The 18,259-nt window shown below is 34.2% G+C and overlaps 2 protein-coding genes across 2 annotated transcripts; one reads left to right on the top strand and one right to left on the bottom strand.

The window, feature by feature from the left end:
- The first annotated feature begins 8,711 nt into the window (after positions 1-8,711).
- Positions 8,712-9,241, top strand: LOC121174929 (putative ribonuclease H protein At1g65750). The gene is made up of 2 exons (XM_041015800.1): positions 8,712-9,032; positions 9,140-9,241. Exons 1-2 carry the CDS (start codon positions 8,712-8,714, stop codon positions 9,239-9,241), a joined length of 423 nt encoding a protein of 140 aa, XP_040871734.1.
- Positions 9,242-9,575: 334 nt separating this feature from the next.
- LOC100816078 (GDSL esterase/lipase At5g33370) lies at positions 9,576-15,761 on the bottom strand. The gene is made up of 5 exons (XM_003520900.5): positions 15,378-15,761; positions 14,777-14,904; positions 14,193-14,435; positions 11,844-12,096; positions 9,576-9,933 (listed from the first exon to the last, which is right to left on the bottom strand). The coding sequence occupies exons 1-5, from the start codon at positions 15,637-15,639 to the stop codon at positions 9,701-9,703; spliced, it is 1,119 nt and encodes a 372-aa protein (XP_003520948.1). The 5' UTR covers positions 15,640-15,761; the 3' UTR covers positions 9,576-9,700.
- Positions 15,762-18,259: the final 2,498 nt, after the last annotated feature.

Here is an 18,259-nt window from a genome sequence, read left to right as displayed (position 1 = left end):
CTCAAGGTATCAGATATCAAAGTGAAGAATGAAAATAGATTGAATTAATTGGTGAATATTCTACAAGAAATGGTTTATATACAAAGGATTCAATAAAAAACAGAAAAAGAGTAACTAACTAACTACATATCTATCATAACAGTTTGATAGCTAATTATAACTAACTAAAGCTATATTTACAATAAAATTGTAATACCCCCCCCCCTCAAGTTGGCGAATAGATGTTAATCATTCCCAACTTGGCGATGAATTTACCAAAAATTGGTCCTGAAAGAGCTTTTGTAAAGACATCAGCAACTTGGTGTTGCCTCTTGACATGGACAAGTCTGATGACACTGGATTGAACAAACTCCCTGATGAAATGGTGGTCTATGTCAATGTGTTTGGACTGTTCGTGGTGCGTAGGGTTGGAGGCAAGGCTTATAGCAGATTTATTATCACAAAACAACATCACATAGGGAAATCAATTTCAAAGTGAAGAAGTAACTTTCTCAACCAAACAACTTCACTAGTAACAAAAGACAAAGCACGATATTCAGCCTCAGTTGACGATTTAGAAACAGTTGGTTGTTTCTTAGAATGCCAAGAGAAAAGGTTGTTCCCTAAAAACACACAAAAGCTAGAAGTGGACCTTTTGGTATCAACACAGTTGGCCCAATCAGCATCAGCAAAGGCAGTGAGTTTGAGAAAGTTCTAAGCAAGGAAAAATAAGCCTTGTCTTGGAGCAGATTTGAGATACTTCGGAAAATGATGGACAACATTTAGGTGAGGAACTCTTGGTTCTTTCATATATTGAATCAAGCGATTCACAGCAAATGTTATATTAAGACGTGAAATGGTCAGATAAATCAATCTACCAATTAAACTTTTATACACTGAGGGATCAGCGAGTAAGTCTCCATCATCAAGATTGTGCTTCTGGTTGGGATCCATTAGAAGATTGGAAGGTTTGCATGCCAAGAAACTTGCATCTTCCAAAAGAGATAGAGCGTATTTTCTCTGGAAGAGTGAGATACCTCTATTGGATTTAGCTATTTCTAAGCCAAGAAAATATTTCAAAGTGTCAAGGATCTTCAATTGAAACATAGATTGCAATTGGGTTTGAATAGCTTGCACAGAGGCAGAATTTGGTCCTGACAGGATGATGTAATCTACATACACTAGTAGAATGACTAAGGAATTCCCTGAACCAATGGTGAATAGGGAGTAGTCATGCTTGGACTGATGGAACCCATGACTAAGAAAGGTAATGGAGAACTTACAAAACCATTGTCTAGAAGCTTGTCTAAGTTCATACAATGATTTGTTCAATTTGCATACCAAGGAAGAATTTTCTAACTTGTAACCTTTGGGAAGTTCCATATAAACTTCTTCAAACAAATCTCCATTCAAAAAAACATTATTAACATCTAATTAGAGAAGGCACCAGTTTCTAGCAGCAACAACACAGAGAAAAACTCTCACAGTGGTAAGCTTGGCCACTAGAGAAAAAGTATCAGAGAAATCGATTCCAGCTTGTTGAGTATATCCTTTGGCAACCAATGAGCTTTGTATCTATCCACAGAGCCATCCATTTTATATTTAACCTTATACATCCATCTACAACCTATACAATGCTTATCAGGTGGTAAGGGAACAAGTGTCCAGGTGGAATTTGCCTCAAGAGCTTTGATTTCCTCATTCATTGCCTGATGCCACTCAGGATAGGGGGCAGCTTGATGATAAAATTGAGGTTCATATACAACTAAAATCTGGTTAATGAGAGCTCTGTAAGGGGAGCTAAGAGCCAATAAGGAACAATGATGCTGGATCGGATATGCAATCTTAGATTTTGGTGTAACATAGTCAGACAAGTATAAGGGAGGCTTAGTGTGGCATGTACTCTTTCTTAAAGTGACAGAAGGAAAATGGTCAAGTTGATCTGGGCTAGGGACTAAGGGTGGATCACTTGGATCTTAGATAGAGCTCACCGATGTTTGTGTTGATTGGCTAGTATTTTGGTCAAGGTTAGGTAATGTATTCATGAGAGGGATGGGGACAACTAAATCAAGTAAGGAATCAGGAATGACTTGGTTCTGTGAAATGGTTTGAAAGGGGAAAATTGATTCATGGAAGACAACATCTCTAGACACAAAAAACTTCTTAGTGTCCAAGCTATACAATTTGTATCCCTTATAACCTTTTGGATAGCAAACAAATACTGCAGGTACTGCTCTAGGAGAGAACTTGTTCCTTGATGATGGAAGAGTTGAGGCAAAGGCCAAACAACCAAAAATCCTCAAGGCATGATAATCTAGTCCCTTCTTAAACAAAATGTTGAAGGGAGAGTTGTGTTTTAGTAGTGGTGAAAGAGTTCTATTGATGAGAAAGGTTGCAGTGGTAACACAATCTCCCAAAATGATATAGGGACTATAGATTGAAAGTACAAAGCTCTGGCTACATTGAGCAGATGTTGATGCTTCCTTTCAACTACTAAATTTTGTTCTAGTCTCTCAACACATGAAAATTGATGAAGAGTGCCTATGGAAGCCAAAAACTCAATGAGAGCAAGCTCTTTAGCATTATCATATTTGAGGCACTTGATGGAAACACCAAACTGAGTCTGAACCATGGTGAAAATTGTTTCACATAGATTGAAGCTTCAGATTTGTGTTTAAGTAGAAATAGCCAAGTGAATCTTGAGCAGTCATCAACCAATGTAATGAAAAATCTCTTCCCTTCATATGTAGGGTAGGCATAGGGACCCCATATATCACAGTGGAGTAAGTCAAAAGGTAAATCAAATAAATTGTTAGAGTTAGGAAAGGATAATCTTCTAAATTTAGCAAGTGGACAAACAGAACAATTAGAAAAGAGAAACTAGGAGAGAATTGAAAACCAATTTTATTATTCAAATGACTGAAAACTTTGTCTGATATATGACCAAACCTAGAGTGCCAAATATGAGAATTTTTACAAAGAGTGAAATTTATGTGTGAATTGATAACAGAAAAAGTAAATTTGCAATCATGAGTGTCCTTGAGGTCTAGGACATAAAGGCCTTGGATGAGATCCCCTCTACCAATCCTCTTGCAAGCTTGCTTCTCCTGAATATCAAATTCATTTTGGGAAAAAGAAATGGACAAATTAGGATTAGTTAGTAGGGCACTAATTGAAATTAAATTGAATTTTAATTTAGGAATGTAAGCAACATTATGCAAGACTAAGGTGTTGGTTAAGCAAATTGAACCAATGGCAAGAATGGGTATAATGTCACTATTAGGCAGAGTTACAGTTTTATCAAAAACAAGCTGATAAGATAAAAAATTATGAACAGAGCAAGTAATATGAATGCTTGCACCAGAATCTAAAATCCAACAATCATGACGAAAATTGGAAGTGGAAGTAGAAAGAATCATACCACTTGAGGAAGAAACACCGTGAGGAATGAAAGCATTGTAGCATGACTTTGTAAAAGATTCATCATTTGGCTATATTGTTGAGCAGGAAGTTGAAACTATGAACCCAACTCAACAGAAGAGGGTTGTGGTTGAAGCATATCAACCAACACTTGGTGAGCAACCTTGTGTGATGGTTCAGAGGAAGAAAAAGATTGCTTCTTGACCTCTGAGGAATATCCATTCTCCTTATAATTTGGAGGATAGCCATGCAACTTGAAACAACTATCTTGAGTATGACCTAACATACCACAATGAGCACACAAGAGGCGGTTCTTGGAAGAGCCTTTGGAGCGATTATTAGAATTATTTCTTGCATCAGAAGAACTCTTGAATGCAAAAACATGTGAAACCTCACAAGCAGAAGTTCCAGACGTGGATGCACCAACCTCTTTTTGCTTTTTTTCTTGAACAATTAAGGCAAAAACGTTAGTAATTGGGGGAAAGGGATCCATGGAAAGAATTTGACCTCTAATAGTAGAGAAAGATTCGTTCAGCCCCATCAAGAACCGCATAGCATACTCTAGCTGCTCAAAATCGCACCATGGTTTAATTCCTCCACAGGTGCAGCAATGTGATGGTTTCATTTTTTATATCGACTCCCAGAGAGAACGAAGCTTGGAGTAGAAGGAAGAAAAAGACACGACCCTTGTTGTAGAGTAATCAATTCATGCTTAAGCTGAAAAATCAAAGGACCATTACGTTGTTCGAAACATTCTTTGAGATCATCCCAAATTGCTTTGGCAGAAGAACAGTGTAAGATGCTCACTAGCATCTCCTTTGATAATGAACTAATGAGCCAGGATGAGATATCATTGCGATGCCACAAAGCATGGGTGGAATGACCCAAAGCAAATTCAGGAATTGAACCATCGACAAACCCATATTTGTTTTTCTCGTGAAGAGCCATGCACATTGCTTTCTTCCAAGAATTGTAGTTTTCACCTATGAGGGAGTGTGAAACTAGAGCAATTCCAGGATTATCGGATGAATGAAGAATTAAGGGGTTAGAATCATCAATGGCAGCCATGACCAAGGAGAGAAGGAAAGAAACAATTTAGAAGAAAACAATCATGAAGAAGAAGGTAATACACAGAAAGAAGCTTCAAGAGGAAGCAATAGACGCGAAATGAGTAACTTTCTAATACCATATCAGATATCAAAGTGAAGAATGAAAACATATTGAATTAATTGGTGAATGTGCTACAAGAAATGGTTTATATACAAAGGATTCAATAAAAAAAATAGAAAAAGAGTAACTAATTAACTGCATATCTGTCATAACAGTTTGACAGCTAATTATAACTAACTAAAACTATATTTACAATAGAATCACAATACAAGCTGTAAGGGATACTGAGTTACCAAACCAAACCATTAATTCTTTATGAGTGTTATAAGTTTGAATTGTCGACGAACAATTTCTAGGGGGTTTGGAATTTTGATCAAAGATATGATGAAGCAATATAAATCCTCTTTTGTGATTCTTATGGAGTTTCATACTAGTGGTGAGAGCCATGACTATCATTAAAATGTTTGATCTTCATGGTTCTTTTATTCAGGATGCCAATGGTCATTCAAAAGGTATTTGGTATTCATGGAAATGAGAGGATTGGACTATGGGGGTTCTTAGAAACTCAACTCTGTTTGTTCATATGAAAGTGAATAGGAGGAATTCTCGAGAGTGGGTCTTAATGGTTGTGTTCGGGGCTCCTCAGTTTGCAAGGAGATAATTGTTATGAGACGAGTTATATGATGTTAGTAATGATTAGTCAGGTGGTTGGGCTATAATTTGGGATTTTAATAACACTCTAACTCCTAGTGAAAGCATAAGATGAGCAAATTCTCAGGGCCATCGTGATACTGAGGATTTCCGTGATTTCCTTTGTCGCATAAATTTGATAGACATGGGATACCAAGGTGATAGTATAACTTGGAGGAATGGAAGAATGGGTGTTAGGTTGGACAAAATCCTTATTAGTCTTGATTAGAGACTTATGTTCCAAGATGTTATGATAGTCCATCTTGGATGGATGAAGTCTGGTCACATGCCTCTTCTCTTGAGGTTAGATTCTCATACCAAAAAGAACTAGCATATGAGGCTTTTCTTATTTGAAGTAGCATGATTAATGCATGAAGATTTTCTAGGTTTTGTTAGGAAGAAATAGGAGCACGTCCATGAAACTTCTAATTGGTCTAGAAATATTATAATTTATCATACCAGTTAAAGATATGGAATAAGGAGACTTTTGAGTGCTTATGGAAAAGGAAAGCTTATTTGAAAAATGAGCTTGAGAGGTTGGATATTAGGAGAGGTGTTGGGATTGATCCCTTTCTTGATTTGAAATACAATAGTATTTGGAAAGAGTATGAGCAGGTTCTAGCAAAGGAGGAAGTTCATTGGTATACAAAATCTAAGGCTAAATGGCTTCATTTGGGGGATCGCAACCCCAAGTCCTTTCATGGTGTGACTATTATCCGTCGAAGGAGGAATAGGTATGATATGATTAAAGATGGTGATGGTAATTGGGTGGTGGATTCTGAGAAGTTGGAGGAGATGGCTACTAAGTTCTATAAGGACTTGTATACAGAGGATTTCATATATCTTCCTTTTGTGACATCTCATGCATTTCCAAAATTAAGGGATGAGGCCAGAGAGGAGTTAAGGAGGATTCCATCACCAAGAGAAATCTATTAGACCATCAAACAAATGGGGAGTCTCAAGGCTCTTGGCCCTGATGGATTCTAAGCATTGTTCTTTCAGAAGAACTAGAAAGTGGTTGGAAAGAACTTCTATAAATTCATGCAAGGGGGTTTTTCAAAATCATCAAACAGTTGCTGAGGTAAATAAGACTTTTATAACTCTCATTCCTAAGAAAGAGGATGTGAGTTTTATGAAAGACTTTAGACTTATCAACTTATGTAATGTGGTGTATAAGGTTATTACTAGGCTTCTCTCCTTAAGAATTAGATCGTATATGACTCATTTGATTGAGCCTTGTCAACCTAGTTTTGTTCCTGATCGACAAAGTGGAGATAATATTGTTGTAGTCTAGTTTTGTTCTTGATCGCACTTGATCTTTGCAGATCACTTGCTTTTGTTTGCGGGAGCTTCTCTAGAATAAGTCCACTTGATTCAGAATATTTTAAATTTATTTTGCAAGAGTTCTGGTCAGAAGATTAGCTTAGAGAAATCTCGTATGTATTTCTCTACAAATGTTTGAGTGTCACATAGGAATCAACTGAGCGAGGAGATGGGTAATGAAGCAAGGAAATGGGTAATCAGTGTACTGATGACCTTGGAAAATACCTTAGGGTACCTATTTTTCATAAAAAGGTATCACGAGGAACATTCCAACTTATCATGGACGAAGTCCATCAACGGTTAAGTACGTGGAAAGCTAGAACTCTTTTCTTTGCTGGTAGGGTGACCCTTGCGAAATCTGTTTTGCAAGCTTTACCTTTTCATGTGATGCAAATAACTTTGCTTCCAAAAATGGTGTGTGATGATATTGACAAGGCTTGTCGCAGATTTATTTTGGGAGATATAGATAATGGCAAGAAGATTCACCTAGTTGCATGGGATACTGTTTTCTCCCCTAAGGATAAAGGCAGTTTATGTCTGAGGAAGGCACGGGATGTCAATATGGCTTTTATGTTTCGAGCTAATTGGAGATTCTGTAATAGAGATCCCCCTCCTTTGTCAGCTATTATCCAGGAGAAGTATGGTCGCTCTCTCCCTCTTCTTCTATGGAGGTTCCTAGCCCTCGAAGCTAGGTTGTTCCCGTTCCTGTGCTTGGTTCGTAACATTTGGTGCTTTCATTGAGAGCCCATGGCTTCCTTCCATGGCTGCCATACCAACTTCCATGGCTACCACTCACTGTATGGAGCTTCCATGGCTGCCTTCCATGGCTACCACTCGCCATACGGAGCTTCCACCTTCCACTACCACCACCCACACTACTCGTCGCCAAACAAAGCTTCAATGGCTGCCGAGGACCGCCTTGAGGCCATCTTGGCCAAACTTGATGCCACTACACGCCACCTCGAATCCCAACTGGACGCCCTTCTCCTTCAACTGCCTCGGCGACCCGGCCACCACTACCCTCCGCAGTCTCCATGCTCTGCACCCATACAACCAAGTCCCACACCATCCCCACCTCTGTCGCGGACTCCGCCGCCACCTCCGCCATTTCCGGCGCCACCACCGCTGACTCCACCGTCGCCTCTGTTGCTGACTACACCACCGCCTCCGCCGCTCAAGCCAACACCACCACCCCCCGCACTCAGGTCGAACCACGCCGCACCCTTACTAGTTTCGTTTTCCATGCCGGTTCTTCACTTTGCCACCCACAACAAGCACCAAGTGGCCCACGCGTCGTCCTCCATCTTCAACCAGCTCAGCCACACCCGTGTCGTGGCTTCCCTCAACAACCTCTCACGTATTGTTGTTCATTATGGTCGTGAGGCGGCTCCGCATGACAAGCTTTTGGGACATAGAGACATGGCACTGTTGGAGAAGAGCAATGTGCCCTATGGATCGACCTTGGTTGCACGTGAGCGCCAATCGACTGCTTTTGCATTAGGGACAGTGGCTGACCCAAAGGACCCTCACCGATACAGACCTTGGGATCCTGGAGGACCTCGACAGACTCAAAACACCTTGACGACAAGGTGTTTTTGAAGGGCATGAAAATGTTACGAATAACAGAGACCCCATGCAGCTGGCATAGTACGTGAAGGTAGTGCACAACACTAGCATCGTGCTTTCTAGAAGATATGTAGGTAGTGGAATAAGGAAATATGGTTGTTAGGATATTCCATTTTGTTATCTTTTCTGTTTTGCTTGTGGGGCCCTTGTTCCCTTGACAGCAACTATATATGTGGATGGATTGTGCCCTTTCAATATCAGAAAATATCAAAGCAAGTTCTCCCTTAGTCTCTCTCTCGCTCTCTCCCTCTTCTTCTATGGAGGTTCCTAGCCCTCGAAGCTAGGTTGTTCCCGTTCCCGTGCTTGGTTCGTAACACAATTTCTAGAGAGGCATGTGTGCCAGTTGGGAGGTGTTCTGCAGAAATACGGTTTGTGTGTTGGGTGCTGGATCCAAAGTGAAATTCTAGAGAGACAACGTACTGCACAAGGAATTGTGATTCCTTATTGAATATTGTATCCAGGGATGTCCCGGAAGATGTGTTGAATGCCTCGGTTGAGTGTTATTATGATACAATAATTTTCATAATTATTTACCTGTGTCCTTTGTTCGCAACATATTAGGTATGAACCCTCCAAGAACAGAAGCTGGTTTGGATACAATAGCTTGGAAAGGAACTGCTGATGGTTCCTTTACTTTGAAGTCAGCTTATGGTGTTGTTTGTGATCTGCAAGTGACTTCTGATATTAACTTATTTAAGCTGGTGCATACATGGCCAGGTCCGGAAAGAATTAGAATGTTCTTATGGAAGATTAGTCATGAAAGTATTTTGACAAATGCCAAGAGAATGAGAATTGGCATGAGTGTGAATGATGCGTGTTCTGCATGTCAAGCTGAAGCTGAGGCTCTCTTGCATCTTTTCCGGGACTGTAATGATTGTAAGCAGGTGTGGAATTGTTATATTAGAAGCCAACATAGGAATGTTTTCTATACATGCAAAGATTGGAGAAGGTGTCTAGAGATGAATTTATCTGATTCCCGATTGGTCAAAAGGGTCATCAATGGAAAGCTCTTCGAGTTGATTCCGATTCTAAGGAGGCCATAGATCTTCTTGAGGGCGGTTATGTTGGTGATCATCAGTCCACAACCTGGTAGCAGAAATTCTAGATGTGCATAGTCGTATAGGTTATGTCACATGGAATCATGTTCTCAGAGATGCAAATAAAGCTGCAGATGTAATGGCTAAGAGAGCTTTGAGCTTAATTAAATAGTGGTTTTCATATTTTTGAAGTTAGATCAGATTGTATTGCTGCTGTGTTGAGATATGATTCTATGTGCTTGTCTCCCAGAGGTTTTTAATCCTCTGGTATTTAATCACCAAAAAAAAGAACAACAATATATGTCCTGTTATTCAACACACATTCGTGCTGCGAATTAATTTTTTAAAATTTGCACATATAACAAGTTGGCAAGTTAATTTGAACACCAATAAAAAAAAAATAATACTTAAGTAATTAACGTCATAGTTTTAAACATTCAAGAAAAATACAATATCTTGTAGAAACTAGGTGTGCATAGACAAGAAAAGAAGACAACTCATACAGTAATGGTGCATTAGGTTGTAGAATCTAAAGCAATAATTGTACTAAGGTTCATGGGGTGCATGTATTCGGTGGATCCAGTCATGAATTTATCCACGATCAATCTATTTGCTCTCTCTGATGGATGGAAGGGGTCCCAAAATGCATATAAATCCCTGTTTGGGCACAAGTTTGAAGCTGGAGTGCAGAGTCCGATTCCATTGTATGCTCCTTGACCACAGCATGCTACTTTTGACGTGACAAAACCTGTGTGTGGAATAAAAAGGTTAATACATGCTTTCAAATTGGAACTTTGCTTAGCAATTATGCTTCACGCCGATTTCTCAAATTATTAAATCAACAAAAGTTAGTTGAAAAGCATAATTGGGTTTTTATTTGGTTTTACATCAGGAATACTTGATTCTCATCTAAGTAAAAGTTACAATTTTAGTAGTTTGTGTTTTTATTAAAGAGAAATTTTTGAGTCTCGAACGTGTGTCTCAACACACACTGAAATGATAGCAAGAACAATGTTAACACTCTGTTTTAGTTAAAATATTATTTTGATTCTTTTTCTAAAATTGTTTGTTTTAGCTTGATCTCTTAAATTTAAAAATTTTTCCTTTTGGTATCTTAAAATATTATGTAAGACCAAAATTCTTCCGTCACTTTTTTTACAAATGATGTTTATTTTAGTTAATTGTCATGTGTCATCAACTTAACTAGTGAGACAGTTAGATAAAAGAAGACTAACTTGATTTAATAATACATTCTAAGAGAACTTTTCAAATTTAAATAATCAAAGGAAAAAAAAATCAAATGAGAAACCAAAGTTATATTTTAAGTTTTTTTTAACACATTTTCATTATTGATCACGAAGTTCATGGGTTAAAAATTAGTATATTGAGAGAGTATACAGTCAATAAAGTAAAGAATTTCTCATTTTCATATAAGCAAGAATCCCACGTGGTAATATTAATGTTTACAGCAAGCATGACCACACTAGAATTTACTGAGGGAAGCCACCAAGCTTCTTAAATATGTCTTGTTAATTGTTATCGACCATAGGCCAGAGCAACCATTATATGTCATGGTCCCCGTCCCCTGTAGCCAAATACCCCACACCATTTAACCTGATTTTTACAAAACAGTTTATTTTGGGTATGGTAAATAAATGCAGCCAATCGTTCTTAAATATCTTCTCCTTTTATTTTATTTTTCAGACTTTTGCAGTTTTTTTTATATAAAATAAGGAAATTCTCTGAAGTTGATACTTGCATGTGGATAAGAAAATGAAATATGTTCAAATCAACAGATGAATCATTCGATTTCAACCCTTTTTTTTAACTGTCAACATGTTAAATATATATTATTGTATATTAACTTTTCAGTTAATCAGTGTTGCAAATTACACACTCTGAATTATTTATCATAAGGTAATGAACACATTTAAAGAAAATATTATCTTTTATACTTATAAACATTATTAAATAAGCTTCCTTCATTAAATTATTTCCTCACAGTATAAATTAAAAACTCTAATTTAAAGAGTGTGAAAATTTCTCGTATTATAGAGTTTCTCAACATATTGTTTTCTTTTCAAGGTGCATTTCACACGCATTTTTGGTAATGAAAAAAGTTTAATTATTATACACGTTAAATGTAAAATTTATTTTTTATATTGTTAACCTATCACAATTTATAGTATATACGTATAACTTTTAAGTAGTTAAAATAAGACTTTAACTTTTTTAAGATATGAAATTTTGTGATTAGTTAAAAGTGTAAAAGATTTTTACATTGTCAATGTCAATCTATATCAATTAAATTCAAAAAACTTGTGTGTCAAATATGCCATTATTAACTAATTATTTTTGGGTTCAAAAGAAATTAAATTAAGAAAAAAACTTTCTCTCTGTAATTACAAAATTTGCTAAAAAAAATATATTGACACTAATCATATATCATAATTTAATTTTTTTTATCAATAAATATTAGTTATTTATTTGTTAATTTTTGTTAGAAAAAAGATGCAACTTATTCCTCCCTTCTTTCACCTTTTTACTATCAAACTAAACTTATGTTTCATATCATAATTTAATTCTAATTGGAAACAGGAAGGATTTACCATATTAGAACACAAAAGCAAAGGTTAATGACATAGATCGATAACATACCATAGGCTTGTGGGTTACTAACGAAATCCAAATGCATGGTGAAGGCGTTTGCGGAAATGAAGACATCGGAGCCAATTTGAGTGTTAAGTTCGTGCAGTAGTTGGACGAGTTGAGGATTGAACAGGTTAACGGCTCGTTGCAGCTCAGTCGCACATTCTCCGTTTTGGCTGTGCATAGCCAATTCTGCTGGCACGCAACCCAGTGGTCCCGTGCCTGTCACTAGAACCCTTCGTGCCCCCAATTCATACAGATTCTGCCAAAGTGCATTTATTAATTTCCTTGTTACAACACACAACAAAAATATTTAATTGATTGTTGTAAGATTCTTTTTTTTCTTTGTTATACATGGTATTGATACCATTTTTTTTAAGTAATAACAAATTTTTGTCTCGAATGACGAATACAAATATAAAATAAATGTTTCTTTTTTTAATATAATTTATTTCATAAATCAGAATTTGAATCTTGGATTACTTGATTAAGAGACACAAACCTCTCTCACTTGTATCAATCATTATTGATTTTAATTATTACAAAAATGCCTCAACAATCTTTAATTGTTTGTTACAACATATTAGTACCGAACAAAAATCATCCCAGGAGATATAGCTTAGTTAGCAACACATGGAGAAATATTTTTTAAGTAATTAATTTTTACTAATATCTTTTTACATGATAAATAAAACTTGAATACTTGTTTTGTAGAGATGAGTAAAAAATATGGATATGTGATGATCTAAAATTATTTAATAAATCTTTCGTAGAGATAAAATTTGAGCTTCTAAACATATATTTGAGAAAGAATAAAGAAGTTTAAATATAAATAAATCTCAAATTGGATATTAATTCTATAATGTAAAGGTATCTTAAAATTTCATCTGAGTCAAAAACACTACTTACAACATGAATTCTTTTCTACTCTATGCTTTTGTAGAAGAAAAACATGGTGAGCAAAATTACCTAAATTTCACCAACAAAAAAATATTATTAATTTTTTTAATAAAAAAGATCATATATATCTGTGAAAAACTTGATATAATCTCTATTTTTTAATGTATAAAAAGTCCCTCTATAAAAAAATTATTTTAAACTTGACTTATTGTTGGATCCTTATGATGGAAATTAAGGTAGGAGAGAGAATAGCAAAATAAGAAAAAGAGAGAGAAGTTTAAGAGAAATGCTGCTAGAGGAACTAAATACATTAATTACTATAGGTAAATAAACTATAAATGCCTAAAATCGAAATACCAAGAGAGAGAGAAGACGGCACGCATTAATTATCCATATGTAAAATGGTTGTGCTCACTAATGCTTACATCGCATTTTGAGTGACAGAATTCATGTGGGTTTTAATATCAATCAGCAAAATGCACGCTGCCTTCAACTACCAAATGAATCTCAACATAACATGCTTGACTTACAAAGTCTACATCTCAATCATGACCTATCATAACATACATGAGAGGATCTTCTCCCATATAATAAATAATAGTAATACGCTGTCTGTTTTTTTTTTTGAGAGAGTTGCTATGGTCCTCTTGAATTCTGCTATTGTGAAACATTTATTAACTGCTAAGTGCTAAGTACTCTCATAAGATATGATGAAGTAATATTCACTACTAATAAAAAAAATAAAAAAAATTGTATATTCACAAGTTTTCTTGATTGATTTTTATAATAACTGATGTAGCCTCTTAAAGAAATATTTGAGAGTTTATTATTCCATTTCAGAAAATTTCACATGTACGAATAAATTTAAATTCTTGTATAACATTCTTTTCCAATCATTCTTACCTAGCCAAGAACATATTTCATTTTGTGTATATATTTTAAACAAATTGAATGTGTATATAAACTTTTTATTTAATTTTTTTATAACGTTTAGGAAAATTAGAAAAAAATTGTATGAGGATATAAACAATCATATTTATTTTTCTAAGTTGATTATTAGATGCAATTTTCCTTTTTTTTCCCTCATTTTTTCAGCCATTGTACGTCCTTTTATGGTTACATGACCCACTCATGTCAGGCTGTAGCAGCAGTTATGGTTCAAGAAAAAATAGTAATGATATATAAACTTTTCATATATTAAATATTTTATTAACACCTAGCTATCATTTCTTTTCGTCTTTTTTTTTTCTTACATTATCATTCATCATACTTATCTATCTCTTTCTCTCAAAAGTATCGATATGTATCGATCATGACCTATAAAAATGTAACATTATTTTACTCAGCAATAAATAAAAGAAATATATTTGTGGGTTGTAAATCTTTTGATATCTTGTTTAATTTCCATGAATAAAAAAATATTAACCTAAATACAAGCAGAGTAGAAGGATGGGATACCGCAAGAATTTTACGATACTCCGAAATGAGGAAGACAACGTAGTCTGGAAGAGCATATTCGCGGGATCTGGCAGAGAAAGGAACCAAATAATAGTTGTTGACAAAATCATTGCCACCTAAGGTTATGAGCACCAATGCTTTGTTCACTAAATTTCGAGTCTGCTCTTCTCCAATTAGTGCACTCACCCTCTGCTGATACTGTTTGAAGTATGCCAATTGTTCTGTAATTCGGATTATGTTTATCTGAAAATGAAAATGTAGATAGTTAGATAGATAACTGCTTAATGGTCACATTGATTCTCTTATTAAACTTTAATCAGCAATATATTATTACAGGAATATTTGAAACACTATTTTCTAGCACTCCTTAAAATTCATTGAAAAATGACCAATTTTAGTGAATTATATTTTCATTTAACGATTCTCTCCCTTAATTTATAAGTGTGACCCATTAACATTGATGATTTTTAATAAATTTCCACACATTAAGTCTATTTTTGAAAGAATAATATCAATAATTCATTGTAATATTATTACTAAAATATATATATGTGTACGTGTGCGTGAGTCTATTTTTGACTTACAAACTGAATTCCAGTGTCGTTGAGAATTCCTATCCCAGCAGAAGCAAAGTTTGCACCAACAAGCAGCCTTTCACCATTGAGCTGTGGACTCAAATATGGTAATGTGGGTTCTGAGCCAATTTTCTCACCTACATACATGACACGGTTTATATGCATGGCTTAAAAGATTAAACAGTTTATCTATATACCCGCGGATTAAAAATGCTCACATATAGGTATAAATTAAAACAAAATGTTAAGAAGAAAGCAACTAAAAATAACTATAAAATGAGGTTACAAAAAAAATCAAGAATTAAATTTGCTTCTGATCCTTCTAAAATTTCCAATTTTAACCCCTCTAATTTTGAAATGTTTACTTTTTTATCTCACTTACTATCTAAATTGTTTTCACCCTCTATAAAGTATTATCTAAAACACTTTTTGAGCCTCAAAAGTAAATGCATTTTGAAGAACAAAAGATAAACATTTTGGAGGGAGAAAAATGAAAGAAAAAAAAAACACTTTTAAAGAAACTAAAATTGAACTTTGAAAATTTTGGAAGGAATCAAAAACATAATTCTACGGCAAAATTAATAACATATAGCATGCATGAGCACTCAACTGATAAGGTCAGGCATGTTGAGGCCATTGGAGAAACGACCAGAGGCTCTATGAGATGCAGAATCAATGCCATAAGGATATGAATCGGCACGCGCCGTGGTGGCCAAGAAATTGTTGTTCCCGTTGTCTACAAGCGAATCGCCAAACACGAAAAATGCTCGTGCTGCTTCCGCTTGTGGAGCAACAATAATGCTGATCAAGGTGATCAACAAACATAAACATAAGAATTTAGAAGAAACAAGGCTTTTGTTGTTTTGTTCCATGGGAGTACTTAGTGTCTCTAGGAAACCAAACCACAAGAAAATGGTGAATGCTCTCCTTATCTCCAACTGTGATCCTGCTTCTGAACGGGAATGTTAGGTGGCTTATATAATGTTCTCGAACAATTGTTGTGATCTTTGTTGTGGCTAATTAAATTATGGCTTTGGCTACCACTAGAAGAAAAAGAAATGGTGTCGTTATAATAATGCCTGAAAAAGTTTTTTACAAGCATACTAAAATTGTCAAGATAAGAAATTATACAATCATTGGCACTATAAAAATTTTATATTATATTCAATATGATAAATTTTTTAACTTTTATAATAACTACTTTAAAAATCACATTAAATTAAATTATAATTAATAATTATAATTAATAATGAACAATGGTGTAAAAGTGTTTTTTATTATAATGATCATTAAATTCTATTATCAAAGTAGAGATATAAGATTGACATGATTGGAGAAGAATAAAAGGAAAGATCACAAATTTATATCTTATCAACTGATATTTCTAATAAAACTAATAAAATTAATATTTACTGATAAAAAAATAATATTGTTGAAGTTATTGGATTTTCTTTTAATTTTAGAACGAATTATTTAAAGTTTCTCTTCTAGCTAGGTAATAATGAACAATGTGTAGCTGGTGATAATGTTTTAAATCGTTCATAAAAATTGAGCTATGTGTACAATTTTACAGAGGTTCAATTGTACTTAACGGTGCGACTGTGTGTAAAATTAAACATGGCCTACAGTGAATAGTGCATGCACACTACTTAAATCTCCAAAATAAGATTCTAGATCTACACATCAACAAGAAAACAGAATTAAGTGATGACTTAAATGATGGTCAATCAAAGTTTCATAAAACGGTCCGATGGTGTTTTTGAGTGTAACATCAAGATTTTTGGGTTGTCTGTGATCGTAATTTGGGTGCAACATAAAAAAAGCTGAATTAATTGTATTTGTCGGTAATTTTTCACAATATGAAGGAACCGTACGAATCAACAACCATTTTTTTAAACCTTTATGTATCCTTGTTATATACTCCCCTCCTTTTTTAATAAGTTTATTTTTTGAAATTTGTTTGTCTTTTATTCAAGATTATTATCTAATATTTAGATGTATTTATTATTTTTTTTTATATATTCGTACTTAAACATTCTCTCTACATTATTGAAAAGTAATTAAGTGAAGAAAAAGATAATTTTATAATAATAGTATAAATAATTGACAAATTTAATATAATTAACTAAATTAATTATATTTTTAATTATAAGATAATTTCAATTAATTCATGTCTCTTAAGAAAAATGATTAACTTAGTTAATTGAATTAAATATGTTAATTATTTGTACTATTATTTTAAAATTATCCTTTTTATTTTTCTATCTATTTAATTATTTTTCATTAATTTTTTAAAATAATAATTAACAATGTTTATGAGAAAAAAATAATCAATACATTTAAAAATTAAAAATATATATAAAGGAATAAATAAATTTTTGAAAAGAGATTTATAATTAAGAATATATAAAGTAGTATTATTTTCTATATATAGTGAATAGGAGTCACACCAATCCGAAAATAAACATTAAACAGCTCCCCCGCCTAAAATCCATGACCAAGATCTAACCTTAATAAGATCTAGTGTACAAACCAAATCAACAGCTATAATATAGCTTATTATACAACTATACACAATTAATTGACTTAATTATAATCTTATATAATGCTCAATTATTGTTGTGAGTACGTTCACTCTCAATCATGTATTGTCTCGTAATACAAAACAATGTTTTTACTTTTAAATTTACTACTTACAGTCAATTCTAACAATGTGCCGAATTGCAACTGACTGATAATGTTACAAAGTATCAAAATTGAACTACACCAGCTAGCTAGAACTTATAAGAGCTTCAATTATTTTTATTGGTGTTACTGTGTTTTAAATGCAACATGGCCTACAGCTAGCTGTTCTTTACTACGCTTATCTCTTCACTTGCACTGATATGTGCTGTCATAGTGTAACCGTAGTTATTATTATCTACTTTTTGTTGGTTTTCAGAATTTTCTGCTGCAAGTACAGTTGGCCCAACAGGGTGGTTCGAGCAATGAGTTTATTAGAGATAAATTCTCATCAGAAGATTTGTATAATGCATGCAATCATCATTACTTTTAAGAGGTTTAACGACAGCAGATATCTCTGTATCTCCTACATACATGTTCATATTTCCTAGTCTACACGAGTAGCACATTATATATGTTTTTATTGTATATACCACACGTATCTTTTATGGGATGTGAGTAAAAATTTTACTGACAATAAAACTTTTCCATAAAATATTTATCACAATTACATGTCTAAAATTTAATACAGGTCTAAAACTCAAACTTAAAATCATTAATTAAATTAAAATTCATCCATGCCTTTGTGGTAACACATTATATTTTCCCGATATCTTTTTTCGGTGGAGCATATCTTCTCGAGTTTATATCGAAGTTTATAATCTATGTGCATAATAATTGAGTACAAGAGGTTAAATGAGACAAACCAGTTTTAATTAAGAGGCTATTACGGGTCTTGTCTCAGCTAGCCATGCAACCTCATTAAAACCA

This window comes from Glycine max, chromosome 5 (genome assembly GCF_000004515.6).
Source record: "Glycine max cultivar Williams 82 chromosome 5, Glycine_max_v4.0, whole genome shotgun sequence".
NCBI classification, from domain to species: Eukaryota; Viridiplantae; Streptophyta; class Magnoliopsida; order Fabales; family Fabaceae; genus Glycine; species Glycine max.
This window is presented reverse-complemented; position numbering and strand designations above follow the sequence as displayed.

Coding starts and splice junctions, on each gene's coding strand:
- LOC100816078 (XM_003520900.5), bottom strand. CDS start 15,639: ATGGAACAAAACAACAAAAGCCTTGTTTCTTCTAAATTCTTATGTTTA. Junction 14,436..14,776: donor ACGACACTGGAATTCAGTTT/GTAAGTCAAAAA, acceptor TTTCATTTTCAG/ATAAACATAATCCGAATTAC. Junction 12,097..14,192: donor AGTATCGTAAAATTCTTGCG/GTATCCCATCCT, acceptor GCACTTTGGCAG/AATCTGTATGAATTGGGGGC.
- LOC121174929 (XM_041015800.1), top strand. CDS start 8,712: ATGAACCCTCCAAGAACAGAAGCTGGTTTGGATACAATAGCTTGGAAA. Junction 9,033..9,139: donor ACTGTAATGATTGTAAGCAG/GTGTGGAATTGT, acceptor ATTGGTCAAAAG/GGTCATCAATGGAAAGCTCT.